Source organism: Natrix helvetica, assembly GCF_964273705.1.
Source record: "Natrix helvetica genome assembly, chromosome: 1".
Taxonomy (NCBI): domain Eukaryota; kingdom Metazoa; phylum Chordata; class Lepidosauria; order Squamata; family Natricidae; genus Natrix; species Natrix helvetica.
This window is the reverse complement of record NC_138548.1, coordinates 119,100,591-119,124,175: the sequence shown is the minus strand read 5'-3', so window position 1 is coordinate 119,124,175 and position 23,585 is coordinate 119,100,591. Positions and strand designations below refer to the sequence as shown.

Genomic DNA, 23,585 nt, shown 5'->3' with positions numbered 1-23,585 from the left:
CTTTCTAAGAGCTAAAATTCTAACTGTGCCTCCTTAGACATTTGGAGGAACAGAAAGAAAAAAAAACAAGGGTGGAAATGGAGCCAGCTTTTAAAGTTTGGCTATTCTGAAGGTTAGGAATGATTTCTCAAAAGGAAAATCCATACACTTTTTGTATTTTTATTATTGTTAAAGCTTAAAGCCTGTATATAAATATTTTATGCCATCACTGTGAGCCTTAAGGAATATAAAGCACTAATTGTTTTGTTTAAAAGTTGCTACCACAGCTTTAATCATTGTATATTGTCCACAATTTCAAAGTCATATACTTAGTGAGTACTATGTTAATGTTTTATTATTATTTTAGTTTGGTGGAGAATAAGTGAAGTTGCTTTTTCTTCTACCACCTGCTTTTCCAATTTGTATTTATATTTTGTTCTTGTTTTGGAGTTCTGGTGGTCAGGATTCCTCTACTTTTGTTTGCTTATCTAGAGCCTAATTCTTAAGAAATGTACCTGTATAAATAAATACCCAAGTATACTACTTTGTACCCAAGCTTGGCTCATCACTTATTCTTCCACTTCAGTAGACTTAATTGTTACTTATAGTGCAATTAATTAAGGATGCAGATCAAGAAAAACAATTTGGTTTAGATACTGCACATAATATGCTACAGGAAATATTTGGAGATGACAGAATAATCGTGTTTTAGATTATTGCTCCTATCTGCAGTTTTTTATAAAAGAAATAAAAAAAGAATGCAAATGACCAGTTGTCTGCAAGGAATATAATCCTTCCATTGCTCACCATCTAGTCAGAGCTGAAAAAGCTGCTTGGAAGAGAAGCAAGAAAAACAAAGTCCGGTTGCCTCTTGAAAAAGCACCTTTGGGACAAATATGACCTGTGTCATATTATTTCTCTCTCACACACACACACTCAATTCAAATGGTCAAAGTACCTAATGTCCTCTACTTTCTCCACAACAACCACCCTGTGAAGTGGGTTGGGAGAGAATGACCATCCCAAAGTCATCCAGGTGGCTTTTATGCCTAAGGGAAGCAAAGCCTAGAATTGTGGTTTCTAGGCCAATCCTTTAATCACTGCACAAATGAACTGATTCATTTATAGGAGCTAAAAATGTGAAACTTCCTATTCGCTGTCGTCTTTTCAAAATAAGATGCAGAAGAAGTTATCAGTAACATAAGATAGCCGTAACATAGAGGTAAAATCAATGTTATTGGTGGATTTTGCAACCGAAGTAATGCATGTGACTATCAAAAAGATCATTAGGTGAACTACTATTTCCATGTTGTTCCCAAAAGGATCCTTTCGAAGTCAGTGAAATGAGGACCCTTATTGTTGGGGGCAATATGCTGGCTCTGCAGACCACGTAGAAGGCTACAAAGCACTGTGAAGCGGTATATAAGTCGAAGTGCAAGTGGTAGTTTATTGTAGCAAAAATAAATTTGGCAGCACATTAAGGCCAAACACATTTGCCAAAATTATTCGTTTAATCAGATATAGGCCCATCATCAGAGCAGCGGAGCACTCTGGAATATGTAGCTCCATGCAACTACATATGCAATTGATTAAAGCAGCAGCAGCTTTTCCTGAGATCATGTATAAGATAGATCCAAGTATTTCAAAAGAGCTGAAGATACACACTACATTTGTACCCCTAAATGTTTTCAAGCTCATTGTTAATATCTATCTCCCTAAAACGGGATGCACATAAGCATCACTCTAAATGTTACACCTTTATTCCATATAACTAAAAAAACGTAGAGTGAATAGGATGCATCAATAAACTGAAATGGTCACCTCAGTTTCTCATTCTTGGCATTTTGCCTTGAGGTCAGATTTCAACAGCATGCCACTTAACTACTATGCACTCCTAGGGAGAGAGATCTATTTCTCCTACTGAGAATATATACAAACCCAAGGCTAAGTGTGATTGACCAGCCAGTGACAAATAAATGGATAGCAAAAAAAACCCCAATACCTCAGAGTATAGCACAACATTCAGCTTATCACAGATTCAGCTTTATTGATCTGATGTTAGAATTCTCACATGTTAAGAATTATAGTCCAGAACTGTGATAAGCCACACTGTTCAATAAAAAAGTAAAAAGGAGGTGCAGAAAGGCTTCTGGAACCTGAAATGGAGAAAAACAATTGGATATTATTTCTTTAAAGCTGTCCCTTATTGCTTTCCATGTCACTACACTGTGTTCACAATTATTAGGCAAATGAGTATTTTGACCATATAATTTTATGCATATTTTTCACTTCCAAGCTGTATAAATCTGAATACTTATTGGATATAAGCATATCAGGTGATGTGTGTTTGTGTAATGTGGGAGAGAGTGGCCTGAGATCAACACCCTATATCAAGGTGTGCATAATTATTAAACAGCTTCTTTTCCTCAGGCAAAAAAGAGATTTAACTGACTCTGAAAAGTCAAAAATTGTAAAACATTTTTCATAGAAATGCGGCATGCTTGAAATTGCTAAGATATTGGGGCATGATCAGAAAAACCATCCAATGTTTTGCTGCAAATAGTCAACAGGATCGCAAGAAACGCGTTGGGGGGAAAAGATGCACATCGATTGCCAAAGATTTGAGAAGAATGAAACATGAAGCTACCAGGAACCCATTATCCTCTAATGTTGTCATATTCCAGAACTGCAACCTACCTGGAATGCCCTTCTTAAATGGGAGATTTACAGTGAAAGAAAACAGCACACCTCTCTGAACAGTGTCTGGGAGGCTGTGGTTGCTGCTGCTGCTGCACAAAAAGATGATCGTCAACAGATCGCAAAACTGACAGACTCCATGAATGGAAGGCTTATGACTGTTACTGAAAAGAAGGGTTGGTCCCTGATTTTTTTTCAAATGTCAAGAATATTTATTTGTAAATTTTTAGGTGTTTTATTATTTTTACTTTAACAGATGAAAATATAATGAGATGGAAAAATGTTCGTTTTCCATTTAGTTGCATAATAATTCTGCACACTAATAGTTGCCTAATAATTGTACACACATCTAAGAAAGCTTTTACTTTCTTAAATATTCAAGTTTGACATTTATTAACATTCTGGATTGACCAAGAGCACTGTAGTTGTTCAATAATAAAATTAATCCTCAACTATACAACTTGACTTAATAATTGTGCACGCAGTGTATTCAAAGCAAGACAAATAACATGGGATCAAAGCTTCAAAAGTCAGGTAGTACATTAATAAATACCCAGATAACAATATAGTGTTTCTATTGTGAATGGTTGATCTTGTAACTTTTCATTCCTTTTTTTTTAACGTTAGATCGATTCAATCTATGTGACTCAATAGCTAAGGACATGCAAACTGTACATATATACTACATGAATTCTTGGCTTAGAAAAGCATAATATTTGACCAAATAACAACATATAATAAAGTTATTGTCTTCATGTTGGAATGGGCCACTAAACACCTAAGCTATCCTCTGTTGTGCAGGAATCTAATTAAGGCACGCAAGACAGATGATTATCTAGTCTCCATTTGAAATACATTCAATGAACCTACTTAGCTCTCAGCATATTTGATAAAAATGTATGGTAACTATGACTGCAAATGAAACAGGCTTGTCCTGTCAGAATCTGGCAAGCACGCACAGGTTGTAGGAAACAAAAGTTTGGAAATTTACAGGCAAGGGAACTTCAACTCCAGCAACCCAGAGCTTGGAAACAAAATGTATGCTGATGAGGTGGATGTTGTGAAAGGACAAAAATAGCAACATCTTCCTTCTTTTTCTCAACAATCCAGCCTTATTTTATTAGTTTCCTATTCCTATTCAGGCATGGAAATCTAGCAATTGGTTAAAACTTGCTGGTGGAAAATGTGAATGTTCAGTTCCATAGAAATCAACAACTGAAAGCCACTGGCCACATCTGAGACAGTTCCTGATGCTAAAGAGCTGTCAGTGGAATAGGCTGTCTCTGGAAGAGGTATACTGTATTCCTCTTCACCCAGAGTCCCAGTAGCAATCTTCCAAATGGTTTAGCAGATCCTGCACTGAGCTGCTTTCAAATTTCGATTCTATGAATTGACTACACACACTTTTCAGTGAAGCGAATTCTTTTGTAATATACTGATATCTTCTGCAAAAGCATTTTAAAACTTGTTTTTGTTTAATTAATATATATATGTATCTGTGGAATAAGTGCTATTTCTAAAGAGCTGTATGTTGTTTCTAATGGATGCTTCTAAAATATATACATACCAGCATTTATGTTAAAAGTTTTATTAACAATATTCATTTTGCTTTTATTTCATTTAAAATGTAACCCAGTTGAAAATAATGTATATTGTTAGGTTGTTTTTGAATATTTCAAGTTTTCTTATAGTTAATTTGAAATTTAATATTCTCATACTAACAGTGTAAGCCTACAAATATCTATTCAAAATTAAGTTTTTGAAAACTCAGGAGACCATGGCTAGATAAAAAGTAAAGGACTGGTCTTGATACTTATTTTTGGATGCTGAAATTTCTTTAGTTTGTCCCTGTATTTCAGTTCATCTTAGTCTGCTGGAACATGTTTAGCATTACAGGTGGTCCTTATGACTTTACAATCACAACTGGGACCATAATTTCTATTGCTACGCAAATTTAAGTGTGTCTTACATGGTTTTACATCAGAGTTGTTAAGTGAATCACTTGGGTTAAGTGAATCATTGACTTCCCCCATTGACTTATCGCAAATTGGGATGATATACGTAACCTCGGGATGCTGCAACTGTCATAAATACATGCTGCTTGACAATTTTGATATGACTGATGGTCGTAAATATGAGGACCAGTCATAAATCACTTTGTTAGTGTTGTTGTAATTTCAAATGATCGCTAAATGACTGGTTGTAAATTGAGGACTATTTGTATTTACCTTGTATCTTTAAATATGCTTTTTAAAAGTTTCATCTCAGTTTGTTCTATACACTAATTAGATCCTTATTGTGAAAAGGCCCCAGCATAACATTTAACAAGTCTCACCTGAAATAGCTCCAAACTACGGTCACACATAGATTCCAACCCACAGCAATAAGAAGAGAACTCCAAAGCCCATGAAGAGTGATGCTACTAGAGAGATGAGTAATTCTTTGTAAATGTCCCGGGTATACTTGGTGGATGTCACTTCATAACTGAGATAATTATTAAAGGCATAACCAGACAGGTTTACAGAAAAGGTATCAATGTAAATTGGAAAAAAAACACTTGTATCTTATACATAATGGAATGACAACTGACTGTATAGATCACCTATCTTTAACATAGCTCATAATACAGAAATTAAGCAGACAATCCTTTCCTTGCCAAAAAAAGAAGAGACTAATTAATCACTTTCTTCACTTAAGTTAAACAGAATGGAAGGAACAGAAGCAGTTTAGCAACTATTCCCAGCCTCAATTATTATGGTAATCATTGAGTAACAGAGCTGTTAAGAAATATTTCTCACACCAATGCTATCTCACATGCATTTGATAAAGTCATGTTTTCTTTATCAAAATTTCACAATTCTCATCATCTAAGTTTAAATGTTCATTAATTTTCTTAGTTAAGATGTTTTTTTTTACTACTAATTGCTTTCCAACCCTTGAGAAACAATCACATTTCTAATGACGTTTCATAATAATCCTTGTAATACAATTTTAAACTGAGCATGTGACACAAATCCTGAATGTTATGTTTGTTGTTTCAAACTGTATGAAATATTTTTTTGTCTTTTGGCAATTATGTCCGCTCCTGACAGAAAAGTATGTTATGGTGCTATAAAATATGTTCAGCAAAAGTAATAATCATATTTCTGTGCTTAAAAGAACAAGAAAACATGTGGCCTTCATTTATGAGATCCTAATATTGAGTCATCTAGTAGCTTTCTGGCAAACCAGAAATTTCAATGAATTTCATTTTTATCTAAGTGCTTTTCTAATGATGGAATCATGATCACCAACTTTAGGCAAGAGGAGAGTATCCCTGAGTCCTGGTATATATTATAGTTAAGAGTTGTGACTTTCCGAGTGATGCTATGAAATTATCAAATTATTCTGCATGATATTCTGCCTTCTGAAAATTATCTCAAATGTTCTTCATTTCAGGATTATATCACCTGGTGTAACAGTTGATGGAAATCCAGTGTTAAGAACTTACTGTGAGTGGAACATGACATACCTGTAGAATAGTGGCTGCCAACCTGTGGAGCATGGCCCACTACTGGGCCGCAGGCTAATTACCACAGGGCCACGGGAGTGGCCAGCTGATACACCTGCCTTAAAGACTTTTTTTGTTTTTACTGCATTTGTCAAGAACAGGGGTCTTCAAACTTGGCAAATTTAAGACTTGTGGACTTCAAATCCCAGAATTCCTCAGCTAGTCATGCTGGCTCCGGAATTTTGGGAACTGAAGTCCCCAAGTCTTAAAATTGCCAGGTTTGGAGACCGCTGGTCAAGAGCAAAAATATATCCAGATTTTTTTCAGTAAGCAGTTAAACTAAATAAAGGTATGGTACTCTCCACAGGACTGCTGACCATCTTATATATTTGCAAATAACCAAAATAGATCTCTGCAATAGTAAGGATACACAAAGAACCAAGCTGTGAAGAACATGCCAATGGCCAGGAGCACCACAGTGAGATGTGGAAACACAGCCGGATTCACCGGACTGGTGTATCTGCTCATTGTTTCAAGCTCCTGAAATAAAGAAAAAAAGAGGTGGGTGGGAAGTGAGACAAGAAAAAGAATCTAAGACTATGGAGATGTAACTACTATTTTTTAATATATATACCTTATTGAAAGAACTACAGCATGAGGCAAAGGAACTGTTTCCCTTTCCCCCTCCCCCTCATGGATGTTGAGAAGGATGGACACAACAGTGAGAGCCAGTGAAGCCGCGACTTTTCCCAGCTGCGGTCCTTGGTGATTGGCGGCCCGAAGTTCCGGGGTGCCTGTAACCATGAGAATGCCTTTCAGGAGGCCCTTTAGATGGATGTTGGTAAAACCAAATAGTTTAAACAGGGTTTTCTTATAACTTGGCCTATTAACATTACAATTATAGTTAATGTAAGTGTTATCACATTATAGTTACTGTTATGAGTTCATGTGTTAATATTTATCATGTCTTTTTTATTCTCATCTTTGTGTAACTGACATACTCTGTATTCATACACTGTGTTCAAAAATGCTTATAAATAAATATATATATACATAGATTAGGCATGCCCAAAGTGCGGCCCGGGGGCCAAATGTGGCCCTTTTTCAAATTTCAAGCGGCCCGCAGCCTCTTCTCCCCACTAGAGTTATTTGTTTAGTCTTTCATAAAATACCATATTTTTCGAAGTATAAAGATGCATCTTTTTCCCCTCAAAAAAGAGGCTAAAAATCTGGGTGCATCTTATACACTGAATACAGCATTTTTTGCCTCCCAAAGTTGCCCCCTTCACCAAAATGGCTGCGCATAGCCTTTAGGAGGTTTTCAGAGTGCTCCTGGGGGCTGTGGAGGGCATAAATTTTGCTCCCCCTAGCCCCCAGGAGCACTCTAGAAGCCTCTTAAAGGCTATTCATGCCCTTTAAAAAAAAAGGCCCATTTTCGTGAAAAATGGGCCATATTTGGGAGAGTACAAAAACTTATTTTTTAAATTTGCCTCTCCAAAATCTTGGTGCGTCTTATACTCCGAAAAATATGGTAGTTAATTCGCATTTAATGTTAAGGGTTCAAAGAATGTCAGGCTGAATGATCGGCCCCACACATTTTCACCTCACCAAATCTGGCCCTCCTTGCAAAAAGTTTGGACACCCCTGACATAGATGGATGTTCATGGCCGATGGCTATTTTGGCAAAAGACAAAAAGCGGCTCACACACAGAAGCTGGACCTCCCATGGACCTTGCTTTACATTCCTGTGGAGGGAGGGCTGGGGGTGTATGAAGGCCAAGAAGCTGAACCTGAGCGCTAGCAGGCTTCAGAAACCAGGAGACTGTGAGAGTTGGGCTTCCCACTTCTAGACATGAAAGTCGGCTGTGTGGCTTTGGCCCAGTCATTCTCAGCCCAATCTACCTCATAGGGTTGTTGTTGTGGGGATAATAGGAGGTAGGAGAATTAGGTACGTTATTATATATTTAAAAATGCGGATAAATAGATGATAGATGGATAGGGAGGCAGATGATAGATAGATGATAGATATAGATAGAAGATAATAGGTGATAGATAGATGATAGATAGATAGATAGATAGATAGATAGATAGATAGATGATAGATAGATAGATAGATAGATAGATAGATAGATAGATAGATAGATAGATAGATAGATAGATAGATAGATGGTGGGTGGAGGGATATATATATAGAGAGATAACCACAACAAATCATGATCAATTGATGCCCCTACAACGACCTCTCCCTGCCTTTTCCTTATCCTGAAGCCTGCTAGCGCTCAGCTTCAGCCTCTTGGCCTTCATACACCCCCAACCTTTCCTCCACAGGAATGTAAAGCAAGGTCCACGGGAGATCCAGCTTCTGTGTGTGAGCCTCTTTCTGTCTTTTGCTAAAAGAGCCACCGGCCATCAACATCCATCTATGTACATATATTTTTATTTATAAGCATTTTTGAATACAGTATATGAATACAGAGTATGTCAGTTACACAAAGACCAGAATAAAAAAAAACATGGTAAATATTAACGCATGAACTCATAACAGTAACTATAAAGTGATAACACTTATATTAACTATAATCGTAATGTAAATAGGCCAAGATATAAGAGAACCCAGTTTAAACTATGCAGTTATACCACCATCTGTCTAAATGTGCCCCTGAAAGGCTTTCTCGTGGTTACAGGCGCCGCGGAACTGGGTCCGCCAATCACCAAGGGCCGCAGCCGGGAAAAGCCGCCATGGGAAAAGCAGCCTCCGACGGTCCCTCTCCCCGCCACTTACCATGGCTGCGTTGACGGCTTCTCCCGTTAGAGAAAGACACGTCCGTTCTTTCCTGACATCCTCGCTCCGCCCTTCCGTTTCCGGAGCGCTGTCTGTCGTAAGTCTCTCCGGGCCAAAGCTTGCTGGGAGTTGTGGTCCGCTTGGCCCTCTAATTGTAGGAGAGCGCACAAAGATGTCGTCAGAACCACATCTCCCAGAGATCACTGCGCGGTCTCGTCTCTTGCGACCTCCGAGCGCGGGATTTAGAAGGCGCGAAGACAGAGGAGTGTCGGAGCACCGGGTTGGAGAGAGAGAGAGAGGGACGCGATTTAGTGGTTCCCGCGTGGCGATCGGAGGGGCGTGCCAGACAGAGGCGGTGGGATCCTACTGGCGCGCTCGGGGTGGGGAAGTGCGTAGTAGAGGAAAAGCGCGGAATCCAATTGTTTTTGCTCCTGTGCACAAAATCGAAAAAGGAGATCTCTCGGCCAGGTAGCGTGGTGGGTGTTATTGGTTTTGTTGTTGCTATCATTCCAGCTGGGTTTTCTAATTGTGGACACGTCAGGTGTGGCGCGGGAGGGTGGAATTGCAAAACGTGAGTGTTTGAAGAGCCACTCATTATTAGCAAGAGGCCAAAGGCTTACCGCTTCGTGGGCGGCTAAGTACTTGGGATCAATAATGAAAGGTGTCGACTGCAAGCTTGGCTCCATCTGGGTGTTTCAAATAACAGATTAACAGAGTTGGAAGAGACCTTATGAGTCATCTAGTCCAACCCCCAGCTCATGCAGGAGACCCTACACCGTTTCTGACAAATGGCAGTCCAATCTCTTCTGCTTTCTCCCGTCTGCTTTCACGTGCGCGAACTCTGAATTTCCCAGAGGCCGATTCGCCCTGTAGGCATTGGGCCTTCGGACGAGCATGAGTATTAACCAACGACAATCTAGGTTTTGCTTCCTAGTGTGGTACCCTATGCTAGTAGAAAAATGAAGGGTGTAAATGAGAAGAGTGATGGGATAAAAAAGAATGGGAACAAAAAGAAAGAAACCATAAGGAAAATGTAACTTTTTCCTAAAGTTCTTTGAAATGTCACTTAAGATGATTGCTTGTTTTTGTTTTTATTGGATTTATATTTATTTATATTTATATTTATTGATCTGTGTGATATTGATAAAAGATTTATTATCAGTACACAGGGAGAAAAAAATATGTCTTATTCCATTACTAGACTTGCTTGTCATTTGGAAGAGGATTCCTAATAGCCTTTATTAGAGATAAATTATCTTAAAACGGGACTATGCTATCCATAGCCATTCATTTGGCATGAACTGGCTGCAATTCAAGTTTTCACAATGCACTCCATTACAAATACTTACATTTTTCTTGGGAATAAAGTTATCAGTATGCTGCTTGATTCCCAATATGTCTGGGTGATTACAAATAAAAGCATTAAAAATAAGACAACATACAGCAATAGATAAAAATGAAGGGTGAAAATGAGAAGAGCGATGAAATCAAGAGTGGGAACAACAAACAAACAAACCCAGAGTCCATGAGGGAAATGTAACTTCTTCCTAAAGTTCTTTGAAATGTCACTTGAGATGATTGATCTGTGGATATTGATAAAAGATTTATTATCAGTACACTGAGAAAAGAATATGTCTAGACTTGCTTGTTGTCATTTAAAAATTTACCTATTACTTTACTTCCTAGGTTTCCCCTGTATTATATTGCCTCAGATTCATTGATTGACCAGTCGAGATGGGAATCCATGGTTTGGCCAAGCTGATCGCAGATATAGCTCCTGCTGCCATTCGAGAATATGACATCAAGAGTTACTTTGGGCGGAGAGTGGCCATTGATGCCTCTATGAGTATTTACCAGTTCCTAATTGCTGTACGGCAGGGAGCAGACATGCTGCAGAATGAAGAAGGTGAGACTACAAGCCACTTGATGGGAATGTTCTACCGCACTATCCGCATGGTGGAAAATGGCATCAAGCCTGTCTACGTCTTTGATGGAAAACCCCCCCAGTTGAAATCAGGTGAATTGGCTAAACGTACTGAGCGGCGGACTGAAGCAGAAAAGCAGCTGCAAGAGGCCAAAGAGATGGGTGAGGAGGAAAACATAGAGAAGTTCAGCAAGAGGCTAGTTAAAGTGACTAAACAGCACAATGATGAGTGTAAAAAACTGCTGACCATGATGGGTATCCCATATGTAGATGCCCCTGGTGAAGCTGAAGCTAGCTGTGCTGCGCTGGTGAAAGGAAACAAGGTCTACGCAGCTGCTACTGAGGATATGGATTGCTTGACCTTTGGCAGCCCTGTGCTAATGCGACATCTTACCGCAAGTGAGGCAAAGAAATTGCCCATTCAGGAATTTCATCTAAACCGTATTCTCCAGGATATGAGCTTGAGCCAGCAAGAATTTGTGGACTTGTGTATATTGCTAGGTTGTGATTACTGTGAAAGCATCCGTGGAATTGGACCCAAGCGTGCAGTGGAACTCATCAGGCAGCACAAAAACATTGAAAAGATTATTCAGCAACTAGATACTAAGAAGTATCCTGTGCCTGAGAATTGGCTGCATAAGGAGGCCCAAAAACTCTTCTTGGAGCCTGAAGTTGTAAACCCAGAAGAAGTGGAGCTGAAGTGGAGTGAGCCTGATGAGGAAGGGCTTGTTAGCTTCATGTGTGGAGAGAAGCAATTCAATGAAGAAAGAATTCGTAATGGCATCAAGAGATTAAACAAGAGCCGACAGGGAAGCACTCAGGGCCGGCTGGATGATTTTTTCAAAGTGACTGGCTCTATTACCTCAGCTAAGCGTAAGGAGTCAGAACCTAAGGGGTCAGCTAAAAAGAAGGCCAAGAGTAGTGGTTCAGCAACATCAAAATTTAAGAAAGGGAAATAAAGTTCTAGAACAATGCTAATTCTTCAGCACTCTTCTTTTCCTTGGATAAATATATATTAAGCAGAAAATTCAGGCTCTTTTCTGTAACATACAATTGACTTAGGATACTCAAAAAGTGAAACAAACACAATACTGCTGAATTCAAAAGATGTTTGGAACCTGCTGATCAGTGGTATCAAAGTATTCTTGTTTAGGGACTCACAGCTTACAGTATCTCATGTCACCTTGAGTGTTGTGAAATCTTAGTCATGCCATGTATTGTGTTAATCTTTTATTGTTAATGATAGTGTGATGAAATGACTTAATTTTGAATTGCAGATTTCAATACATGTTGGCAACCTACTAAATGTGTATAGATATTAAAATAAATTTTATAAGATTGCAATAGTGTTAATAGTGTTAATCTGCTTTACACTTTACAGTTGCTATTCAATAATCTGTTCACTTATATACTTGTCGGATGGGACAACTATAGAGATGATCCATTAACTTCTCATTCAGCCTTGTTTATAGCTTGTCTTTGGCCAAAAGACTTTTTTCCCCCAATGACAACAATTCTTTAAAAAGATGATTGTATCTGAAGATTAAAAAGTAATACTAGTTGAAAAATGGCAGTAATGATAACGTGGCAGTGGGTATAAATGTCAAAGGAAGTCAGAACCTTAAGAGAGTTTCATATATACTTTACAGTACAATTGAAATGTTCATACTGGTCTTAGCATTTGATTTATAACGTTTAACCCTGTATTGGGGGGGGGGGGGATTTTGTTTTAGAAAAATAAGAAAGCTATTTTAATTTTTTAAAAGTATATAATAAATCTTTTTCATTACTATATCTTGTTTTATATTATGCTTAAACAAAATGTGCATTTAATGGCTCTGTTACTTTAATAAGTTTTTTTAAAAAAAACATGAGATACCTGCTTACCATTGAAAAACAATTGTAAATTTACATTTATCTGGATGGAAAAAGGGCTTGGGTTGAATTCAGATAAAAATTAGAATTAAGGATTTCAGGATTAGATATTTCTTAAATTAGGATTTAGTGTAAAATTTCAAGACAGAGTTTTAATTTGAATCTTGCCACTAAAATAAAAAAAAAGTTTTCGTGGTTATATGCAGGTGTTAAAGCACAGTGAGGCAAAAGAAATTCTATATTAATAGGAGATATGCATGAAATGGAAAACGTTTTGTTTCAAATCCAATAAAAACCACATATTCCAGATGTATTGCAAAACCATTTTGGGTTACCTATGATTTAGCATAAATTTTGGAAAAAGCAAAATCTGGAGAGGCCCTAGAATTATTTTATGGAGTGAAGAGGGCAAAGTATACCACCTTGTACTTCTTGTCCAGCTGATCTGCCTTAGGATACGTCTTGTCATTTATGGGGCAGCTCTACCACAGGTTTACTACTTCTGAAGAGATTTCAGTCTACTTTTAATAGACCTTTCTTTGCTTCTCACAGCGAGTAGGCGCAGATGAACTGGAGAAAACATTCACTCTCTTGTGATGCTCACACTGGAGCCCATCATAGTGCAGTGTTTTACATGTTGCAATCCTCCAATGTTCTGAAGCTGTAAGTGCAAGAACTTCAACAATAGGCTTCTTTCAACACAGCTTCCATTGATGGAGTAAATCATGAGCTTGTCCCTTGCCATTTCTTTAAAATACATTAGAAGTCCAATATTTCTATGCCGTTCTCCCTTCTAGAGAAATCTAGTTTACAATATAATAATTCCCCTCCAAAAAAATTCCTTAAAAAATAAACCACTGATTGAAAAAAAGTACAAAATATTCTAAGACTAAGCCACTTTTTTGGTTTGTTCAGAAAGAAGGAACTACTGACTATAAATGTCAACTATTACAGTATATATAAATTGCTGGGAAGTACAATACTTGTTTGTGTGGAACATTAACAATTTCGTACAGAAAGTTGAATAGCCCCTTAGAAGTAAAAATTGTTGGAAACTTAATTTTATCTAAGCAGAAGTCTTAGCTATGTTTCAAAAGATAGACACTTCATCCCCCTGAACTGAGCATTTCTCTTGAGAAGGCAGAATGATGTAAGAATGTAATTATTGAATGCCAGTCTTTAACAAAGTGACATAATAATTATAGGTTTTTTGAACATTTAATTCTGCATGAAGACAACTGTGGTTGATGGTGTTCCATTCTCCCAATTTTCTGATCCCTCACTTCTGAATATTGTAATTTTCTCCCAGATAAAGTCTATTGCCTTGGGATCTATGATGGCATTAAGAAATGTCTTAATGCCCACATCTATTTCTGGCCAGAAAGATGAAAATCAAGCTCAGTGGGAAATTAGTTATAAGTAAAGCAATGTCATCTACCAAAAGTACAGGAGGAGGAGCTTTACTATGTTTCTAAGGCCTTAGGGAAGCATTGAAGTTTGTTGGTTATCTTGTTACGTTAATCCATTACACACTTATAATTTACATTTAGGATACATGAAATTTGTGGCTTGAAAGTGGAACAACAAACCCATGGGACTGTATTATATTTTGCACTTGCAACACAAATACTACTTACCGTACATTATGACATCCCAGTGAATGCTCTGACATTATAGTATTCACTGAAGTTAGAAATCAACATCAGATCTGATTGTGATCTCTAAACTCTTTTGCAATGGAGATCTGACAGTACTGACCACATAAAAAAGGGTTTGGGTTGGGAATGGGATTAAATTAGTAGGAGATAATTAAAAGAGCCTCAGGTTTGCTTCAACTGTGTTATTTGACTTAGTAATAACATGTTGTATTTGGGAAAAATGAATATGGTTCTACTAAGTCTGCTTTTCCCTTGTAATAAAACCAGGATAAAACACAGGTTGGAAATTGTCATACAGGGTAATGTGAAAAAAAAAATAGAGCAGCTGTAAGACCAAATGGGGGACTGACGACAATTCAGGACTGTCTGTTTGCTTCCTTTTTTTTTTCCAGGCAAGCTTCAAATCTCCATCAGTACATCCAAGTTAAAACTAATCCTGCATTTAAGGTAAACATGGTACATCCGTTCTCCTACTGAGGTGGATACTTTCACAAAAGAGGCCTTCCCCCACAGGAAAGCATGAATATTAATATCTGGGTCTTTGGTAAAGCAGGCTTAGGTTTAATCTAATGTTGGTAAAGCAGGTTTAGGTTTAGTCTAACGTTAAGAATGCCAAAAGATTCTGCCAGTTGGCTGAGGCATCTTTTTGGAAGAAAAGCCACAAAGTCAACTCGCCTTATAGCTCAAAATGAATCAGAGTGCTAATCTACACCATCAACTGTAGGAAAGTTTCAATACCAAAAAAAAAAAAGATACACTTGCATTTTGTTAAGTTCAAAACTAAATTGATCAGACATCAATTCTCCAAACAGCAGAGAGTTTAAAATCATGGTCATGCTACAAGTTTAAGGAGAAAAGGAGGGAAATGTTGCTCTTAAGAAATACTCGATGAATATGACTGACAGTCATAGAACTGCTTGTAGCCTCGTTATTTTCCTTGGAAAATTCATTTTTTAAAAAAACGAGTGTCTTCCAGTGCTTCGTTGTAGAAATGTGTTTAGCTGCCCAGAAAAAAGAAATATATAAGCAGTATAAGGAGAATTATGAATTGTTATATGAATGAATCAACAGAAATCTGTTTCATTTGTGTCCATTTCCCATTTCCATGTGAGAGAGGAAATTAAAGGCTTCCTTGCAACTTCCCTTTCTCAATTGCTAAGGAAGGGCGATATATTATCACCTATTAATGAATTAAATTTCAATGGTCCACCATGTCTTACAGAAGCTTAAATTTCCTTTCCAGCTCTATTAGAATTAGAAGAAGTTAACTAATTGTCACTATAGCATCCAAGGTCTCAACTCTTCTGTCGTGGACCACTAAATAAACATTCAGAAAATGCAGGGAGCATCTGTTTAAACACATTCCTTACTCTTTATGACTTTGAGATAGGCTTTCACATTTGTTTTAGAGGAGAAGGGGACAATTATAATTATGGTTATATTTGTATATGCCTTTTAAAACTAAATAGTATACAAAAGAGATTCAAATTTATCCCCTTGCATTATATGTATGTTGTGCCATAATGTTAACACTTGGTAAAAACCTGCTGGCCTAGCGGATCTTTTAGTTGAAATCTTTGCATAATAATAGGCTATGGTCCAGTAGCTCTCCAAACTAATGTGATTTCATGTTTTAAATAATCATTCTTACATTTGCTATACTTTGCTTTTTAAATTGTTTGTCGGAAAGCATAGTTCTGCTTGGAATATAGAGGTGTTACCGTCCTGAACATTGTGTTTTATGTGATAAATCTATTTTTCGGACTATAAGAGGCACCCGAGTATAAGACGCACCAAGATTTTGAAGAGGTAAATGTTTTTTAAAAGTTTTTATACTCTGCAGGACTGCCAAAACTTCTGAAGTTTTTCACAAAAAATGAGGCATGCAGAGAGTTTGAAAGACCTGCAAAGTGCTCCTGGGGACTGGGCGGGCAAAAACGAGCAAAAAACAGCCTGTTTTTTGCAACAGAATTGGGCATGCATAGGCTTTGGGAGGCTTGTAGGGTGCTCCTGGGGGCTGGAGGGAAAATGAGCAAAAAGCCAGCCCATTTTTTGCTTGTTTTTGCCCTCCCTAGCCCCCAGGAGCACTTTGCAGGCCTCCCAAACCCTCTGCAGATCCATTTTTGCAAAAAACGGGATGCAAAAGGGCGGGGTTTCGGGAAGCCAAAAATGCTGTATTCAGTGTATAAGACGCACCCAGATTTTTACCCTCTTTTTTGGGGGGGGGGGGGGCGTCTTATACTCTGAAAAATACGGTAAGTGGAAATTTTATTATGATCATAGAGCAGCATAGGAAGGTGGTGTACAGTCATTAAAAAGCACAAAGGATACATCATTCAGTAAAAATAAAAAGCTAAAATATATAAAAATCTAAAAAATAGAAATGATACATACCTTAAAAACTAAATATATAGATACAAAAATAGAATCTAAAATAAAGAATAGGAACATTAGATGGCTGTATGGGAACATAAATAGTGTAGAGAAGATGGCCTTCTAATATGGCAAAAGTTCAAAGTTGAGCACTTAAGACAGATCATTATCCGATATATTTGGAGCAGTGTTGCAAAGAACCTGGAAAAATTAAAAGTTGCAGCAGGATAGGTGTCAGAAAACAACAGGGTGGAGTACAATTGTCTTATGTGTTCTGGTTATTTATGTTGTAATGCGATACAATACAATTGTCCTATGTGCCCTGTATATTTATGTAGTAATGGGGTGGAGTACATTTGTCTTATGTGTTTTGGATATTTATGCTGTAATGGTGTAAAGAAGCTAGTGTGAGTATCTCTGTAGAACAGGCACTGGAGAAGCCCATCTTTTGTTGTTTCTATGTGTCCAGTATCATAGAGGAATTTGTTAGCCCTTCAAGGTAGACTAGGAAACCAAAGTCATGACTGCTAATACTATCATTATTATAAGTTTATAGTAACAGATTTATATTTGCAAGTCTGTGGAAACAGCACAAAGAGGTTGTCTTGCAGGAGCAGCATTTTTCAATGAGATGCTAGAGTAGAAGGCACTGATGAATAGTGAATTGGCCTTCCCTAAAATGCTCTTCTCCCCTCAAGTATGTTTTCCTGTTCAAACCAGGCCTGGCATTTCCACTGTAAGTGTCTTGCAGAGAGCTTGTTGAGGAGGCTAATTGGTCTACAATGGGCATTCTGATGGATTTCTTGAAGCTACTTTTTCTCTAGTATATGACAGTAATAGTCCTGCACCACCTGCTTCTGAATGTCCTGTTGATGTTGCAGGACAGGCTGCTTGAATGCCAATGTGGCCAGTTTCTGTTGCAATTTTAATCTCCTGATTGCCACAGAGAGTTTGCAATAAAGGACTTCTCACTTACTTATCTGCTTTGTTGGATTTATGATGCCTACTGGCCTGGATTCTTTTCTTGTCTCTGGATGGCATGTTTAGCCTTTAGGAATGAGCCAGAGAGTGGGAAACCAGCCACATCTTGGGAGGTTACTTCATGATCTGCTTGCTTGTTGCAATCTTGATTTTTCTAGGTCATAAAGAAATACTCAAAAGAACACAGTGTGATGGCTCTCTATTATTTAAAATGTTGTTATTAATGTTATTAGATGTTATTAAATGTTATTAACTAACTATAGGAATAATTAATTCCTACAGCATTACACCCACCCATATTTAGTTATGTACATTTTCTTTGTTACAAACCCAGCCAGGTAATGCATGGGGTTGGGGAAGATAAGACTGCTCCACAAAGCATAGAACATAGAATAAGAACGTTGGAGGAAACCTTGGAAATCTTCAATGCCAGGTCCTTGCTCGAGCAAGGGACCTTATACCATTCCAGACACATGTCTTCTTCTTGAAAACCTCCAGTGATGAACTACCCACAACTCCATTTCTGGAGGTGAGGGTTTCCACTGATTAAGTTATAATTGGGTGCACAAATTGAAGTCTATCAACCAGATCTCTATCCAGTCTTCTTTTACCCTTTGATAGCCGTATTCCATCGCATTTCTTTGCATTGCTTCAATTGTTCTTTTGTTGACAATTGGGCTGTTGGACAAATGCTTTGAATCGGCCTTCTCATATCTATTTGTAACTATAAATAAATTTGCCCCAAAGCTCTGCTTTTTGATTCCAAAAAGGACTTCAGCTAAGTTTCAGAAATCTTCATTTTATGAATAAAATTAGAAATAGAATAACTTGAATATCTTAAAAACCATTTTATTATATATTGCATTATACCAATTTATTTTATTTATTTAGAATGTTTGAGGGTCATTCAAACTTTTAAAATGAGGAACAGTACAGAAATTGTTAAAATAAACTAAATAAAAGACTACTGTTTGTTAAATTCTTTGTTTTTCTCTGATAATGCCATAGCTAAAGCTAATACTCAAAGTTATGAAGCAAGGGTTGTTGAGGACAGACGGCATCAAATGAAATAAAACAATAACTCAAATCAGATATGTGTCTTAATGCCCGATTAAAATAAGCTTTATATCAAGCAAACGGCTAGAGTGATAGTAAACAGAGACCGCACAGATGGTTTTAACATAACTAAAGGAGTAAGACAGGTATGCCCACTGTCACCTCTAATTTTTATCCTCTCAATAGAAACATTATTAGAGGGAATAAGACAAAAAAAAAGAAATAAAGGGAATTAAAATAAAGAATGAGGAATATAAGGCTCAGGCATTTGCAGATGATTTGTTATTTTTCATAGAAACTCCAATCCTTATTGGTCACAATGGACATAGCAGAGCTGCTTATAGATCTGGCCTCCCCAATAATTGAGCCTCTCACTTGTCCCCCAGAGGACAAGGGATTGCATGAACACAAGATCATGGAAAATAGAAGCCAAAACCCAAAGGGGCCATTAGAGGTCCCAGTAGAGATGGAGATGCTCTCATCCCTGTGTGAATATCCCATGACACCTTCAGCACCAAACCAAGAAATTGAGAGACGACCCATGTCAGAGCACCATCTCAAAGAATGAAGTATGACCTAATAACTCCTTGCCCTACACACAGAGAAAAGGCATCGGAATGGCAAGCTGTTAGCTGGTGCTAAAACCTCTTACCCTGAACAAGTTCCTCAAGAGTCTACACTGGACTTAGATGGGACCCCCCCTACTTTTAGAGAAGGCCAATTCTGTGCGTGATGACACCTCAATCCATGGCAACAACCAAACAACTTCCCTTTGTATAAATCAAGTTTCCTGATGAGCTGCAAAAGATGACCCACTTTCCCTTATAACCTGGAATATAGCGGGTTGGTCTGTTCCATCAAAAGACTTAACACTTTTTTGACTATATATCACAATTCTTCTTACAGGAAATCTGGGCCTCCACAGAGATTCAGTTAGATCAGCGGTTCTTAACCTGTGGGTCGCGACCCCTTTGGGGGTCGCCTAAGACCATCGGAAAACACATATTTTTGATGGTCTTAGGAACTGAGACACCTGCATGCCAGTGTTTGGAGCCAGGGGAGTGGAGGCGGCGGGCGGCAGCAGGCGCTGCCTTGCGAAAGGGAGGGGCTACCTGACAAGAGTAACCGTGCGAGGACAGCCGGCACCCAGCCAATAGCAACACAAGAGGCACCGGCGGGCAGATCGGAAGGCTGCGCTTGATGAGGGGAGGGGAGGGGGGAGAATGGAGCACCTGAGTGCCGGCAAGGCAGTGCCCTGAGAGGTGGCCGGGCCGAGGTTGGTCTCCCAGCAGGGAGGGGAGGGGATGCTGGGAAGAAGGAGCTGAGAACCGAGGCGGGAAAGGTGGTGATGATGTCCCTTTAGTCCCGCAGCCTCCTCCTCCTCGGAGACTCGGAAGTTCACACGGGCACTCTGCAGCAGCTGGCTCCAGACGTTCGAGGTTTCCCTTTTCTGTAAAAACCTCTGTCCATTCACAAGGAGGCCTGCCTTCGTTTCCTTCCCACAATATCTATGAATGAATGAGTAGTTGGAAAACTTGGGATCGGGAGGATTCCAGGAGTTTAGGGGCGGAGGGGAAAAAAGGTAGCTGTCACAAAACATCTTCAGCAGCTGCTTTGAAAAAAAATAAAGCACTACATCTTTTTAGTTTTAAGCTTCCATGCTTAGAATAGAATGGAACAGGAGAATGGAATGGAATGGGAATGAAATAGGAATAGGATGGAATAGAATAGAATGAAATAGGAATAGAATGAAATAGAAATAGAAATGTTTATTGGTGAAGTGTGATAAGACACACAAGGAATTTGTCCCCAGTGCACCAACTCACTGTACATATAAACAGCAAGTGATAAGTCATAGGTCATAATAATAGTACAATTATTAGTTACAAACAACAATTGATAAATCATAACCTAACCTACTGGTTAGGACAAGATGAAAAATAGGAGGGGATATCCAACCTAGTACTGTATTTCTCTTTGACCCATTTTTTAAACTGTCTTTCTTCTCTGTTTTATTTTTATTTTGTTACCAACTGAAATGTTTCATGGACTTTTTGTAACAAGGTTAGAGATTATATTATATTATATATATTATTTTCATTAGCAAACCATTTCACAATATATAATTACATATTGTTTTTGTGATTAATCACTATGCTTTAATTATGTTCAATTTGTAATAATGAAAATACATCCCGCATATCAGATATTTACATTACGATTCATAACAGTAGCAAAATTACAGTTATGAAATAGCAACAAAAATAATTTTATGGTTGGGGTCACAACAACATGAGGAACTGTATTAAAGGGTCGCGGCATTGAGAGGGTTGAGAACCACTGAGTTAGATGGTTATTGGGTTAACTCAATCCTGGCTGTCCCAAGCAAGGTGGGGGTGGGGAGAGCTAAAGGGGGTATTGTGACATTAGTTAATACATCCTTGCAATTTAAATGTGTATCACTGCCACCTTTCCAGCCATGGGATGTGACTACCTTACTCTTATTTAAACAGGTGGAGATTTTGCTTTTTAATATCTATATTCCTCCACTTAGTAAGAATAATGTGATCAACAAGATTTGGGACAGCATAGAAGATTTTATTCTTGGCTGTTCAGACAAATACCCCAAAGCAGCAATAATTATAGCGGGTGGGGACTTAAATGCTAGAATGGGACCATATGATCAATCATTATTTAATCAATTTAAGATCCACTATGATGAGAATGTAACAGGAGAATCCCTGCATTCCAGACAATTTAAAGACCCTAAAGCAAATCGGGCAGGTTTGTGTGTAAGACAGATGACTGTACATTTGGATCTTTGTATCCTTAATGGGTCCACATGGGGTGACTATCCAGCAGAATATACTTATCAGGGAGCAGGAAGAAAATCCGCAGTTGATTACTGGATAATATCATATGACCTCCTGAAGTTCTTACAGAAGATGGAGGTAGACTCATGACTGGAAAGCCACCATGATGCAATACTCCTTACTCTCACATTACACCAGAAATCTCTAAGGGCAGGCACAGCTTACCTATCCAGGTTAGAGAGTCAAAATACCCAGGTAAAAATTAAATGGAATGAGAAAAATACTAAGGAAGTTACCAAATGGAGATTAGTTCCAGAAACCATAGAGCTACATACATCTCTACTAAGGAATAAGTTTGGAGGATCTTACTTAGAGGGGTTTGAAACTTTAATTTTAAATTTGAATTCGGTTCTCATTAACAAAACACTAGCTCACTCCAAAAGGCCGGTTTTCAAAGAATAAAAAATGGTTTGATAGAGATTGCGTGCAACTAAAAAGGATATATAATATGGAGTACAGGAAAAGTAAAAATGCCCCTTTTGAGGATCACACTCACTACTTAAAACAGTTGGAAGCACAATATAAGACCCTTCTAAAAGAAAAGAAAAGTGAGCCTCTGAAGGAGTCTTGTCATAGACTAATTACGTCAGTCAAGACAAAAAATACATCCCTTTTTTGGTACATCACCAGAGGATTGGGGAAACCTCCCCTATCCCCAACTAATCAGGTTCTGATTCATGCCCGGGAAGAATATTTTAGGGTGCTATATACAGACCCTGACTATGTAACCAAGGAGAGCCAAACTAGTTTGGACCAAACTCCTTACTGGCCCCCTGTTACACCAGAAGAGATATCCCAGTTGATCCGAGCCCTAAAGTCTAATAAGGCACCTGGTGCTAATAATGTCCTGCCAGAAATAATCAAAAAATAGGTTATAGGAATTATAAATATAAAGAGGAAATTACAAATGGAAAACAAATGGAAAATATGTAAGATGATAAACAAAATGGGATATACCGATGTTTTAGGAATGGGAAGAATGGATGTTGAATTTGGTTTTATGTTTCGTTGTCTAAAATGTTTAATTAAAATTACTTATAAAATAAAATAAGCTTTGTATCTCTGTGTCATAACAGCATTGGAAGGGACCTTGGAGGTCTTCTAGTCCAACCCCCTGCTCAGGCAGGAAACCCTATACCATTTTAAACAAATAGTTGTCCAATCTCTTCTTTGAAACTTCCAGTTTTGGAGCATCCACAACTTCTGGAGGCAAATTGTTCCACTGATAGACGTAGAAGGGGAGGGTGGTGAACGCATTCATTTTATTTTCCTTTTGCACAGAACAAGATGAGGAAACTTTTGCTTTTACGGGATCTGTTGCAGCAATGTATGTTGGATGTTGTTCAATAAAATTTATTGCCATCACACCATATTTCACATATTATTATGATTAATAGTTAGATGTCAGGTGGCTACATGCTATTTTAACTTCTACTACATGAAAACTGCTGCACTGACTCATTCAGTGAATTTGGCAAAAGCTGAGGTTGAGAACACTGCTCACTAAAGTATCCCTTGGAATGTATGTGTACATTAAGATTATTAATTGCACTTTTAGATGTAAATTGCTGGAAATTCTGAAACAATAGGACAGGTATATTAAGTGTCTTTGAAAATTGAAATATATGCAACACCTGCCGTATATGCAATACTTAAACTTTACACATAAAATAACAATCTGTTCTTATAAAGCATCTTTTCATTTTGCTTCTTTATCTGAAAGCTAATCTTCAGTTAGAGGGGGAAAAATGGAGGGGGGAGGGGAAAGGGAAGATACTTTTCATATACTACCCATCAATTGTTCAAGTTGTAAAGAATTGTAGGCTTATTTCTTAGACTTAAAACCTGGCCAGTTCAAGGGGCAGGGGAACCACTTCTCGAGAGTCTATTGCAGCAA

At 38.0% G+C, this 23,585-nt stretch overlaps 2 protein-coding genes across 3 annotated transcripts; one reads left to right on the top strand and one right to left on the bottom strand.

Annotated features, from left to right (window-relative positions):
• Positions 1 to 1,988: 1,988 nt before the first annotated feature.
• TMEM258 (transmembrane protein 258) lies at positions 1,989 to 9,101 on the bottom strand. The gene is made up of 4 exons (XM_081934949.1): positions 8,949 to 9,101; positions 6,597 to 6,706; positions 5,012 to 5,160; positions 1,989 to 2,135 (listed from the first exon to the last, which is right to left on the bottom strand). The coding sequence occupies exons 1-3, from the start codon at positions 8,949 to 8,951 to the stop codon at positions 5,034 to 5,036; spliced, it is 240 nt and encodes a 79-aa protein (XP_081791075.1). The 5' UTR covers positions 8,952 to 9,101; the 3' UTR covers positions 1,989 to 2,135; positions 5,012 to 5,033.
• Positions 9,102 to 9,213: 112 nt separating this feature from the next.
• Positions 9,214 to 12,216, top strand: FEN1 (flap structure-specific endonuclease 1). 2 transcript variants are annotated; one of them, XM_081934945.1, is made up of 2 exons: positions 9,214 to 9,416; positions 10,635 to 12,216. In XM_081934945.1, exon 2 carries the CDS (start codon positions 10,683 to 10,685, stop codon positions 11,829 to 11,831), a length of 1,149 nt encoding a protein of 382 aa, XP_081791071.1. In that variant the 5' UTR covers positions 9,214 to 9,416; positions 10,635 to 10,682; the 3' UTR covers positions 11,832 to 12,216. The 2 variants fall into 2 exon arrangements, with proteins under 2 accessions (XP_081791071.1, XP_081791072.1); XM_081934946.1 differs by having other exon boundaries at positions 9,214 to 9,424.
• Positions 12,217 to 23,585: the final 11,369 nt, after the last annotated feature.

What these genes read in the sequence shown, in the direction of transcription:
- TMEM258 (XM_081934949.1), bottom strand. An exon ending in TTCACAGCTTGGTTCTTTGT is followed by an intron (nt 5,161 to 6,596) that starts GTATCCTTACTA and finishes TAATTATCTCAG; the next exon opens with TTATGAAGTGACATCCACCA.
- FEN1 (XM_081934945.1), top strand. Translation starts at nt 10,683, where the DNA reads ATGGGAATCCATGGTTTGGCCAAGCTGATCGCAGATATAGCTCCTGCT.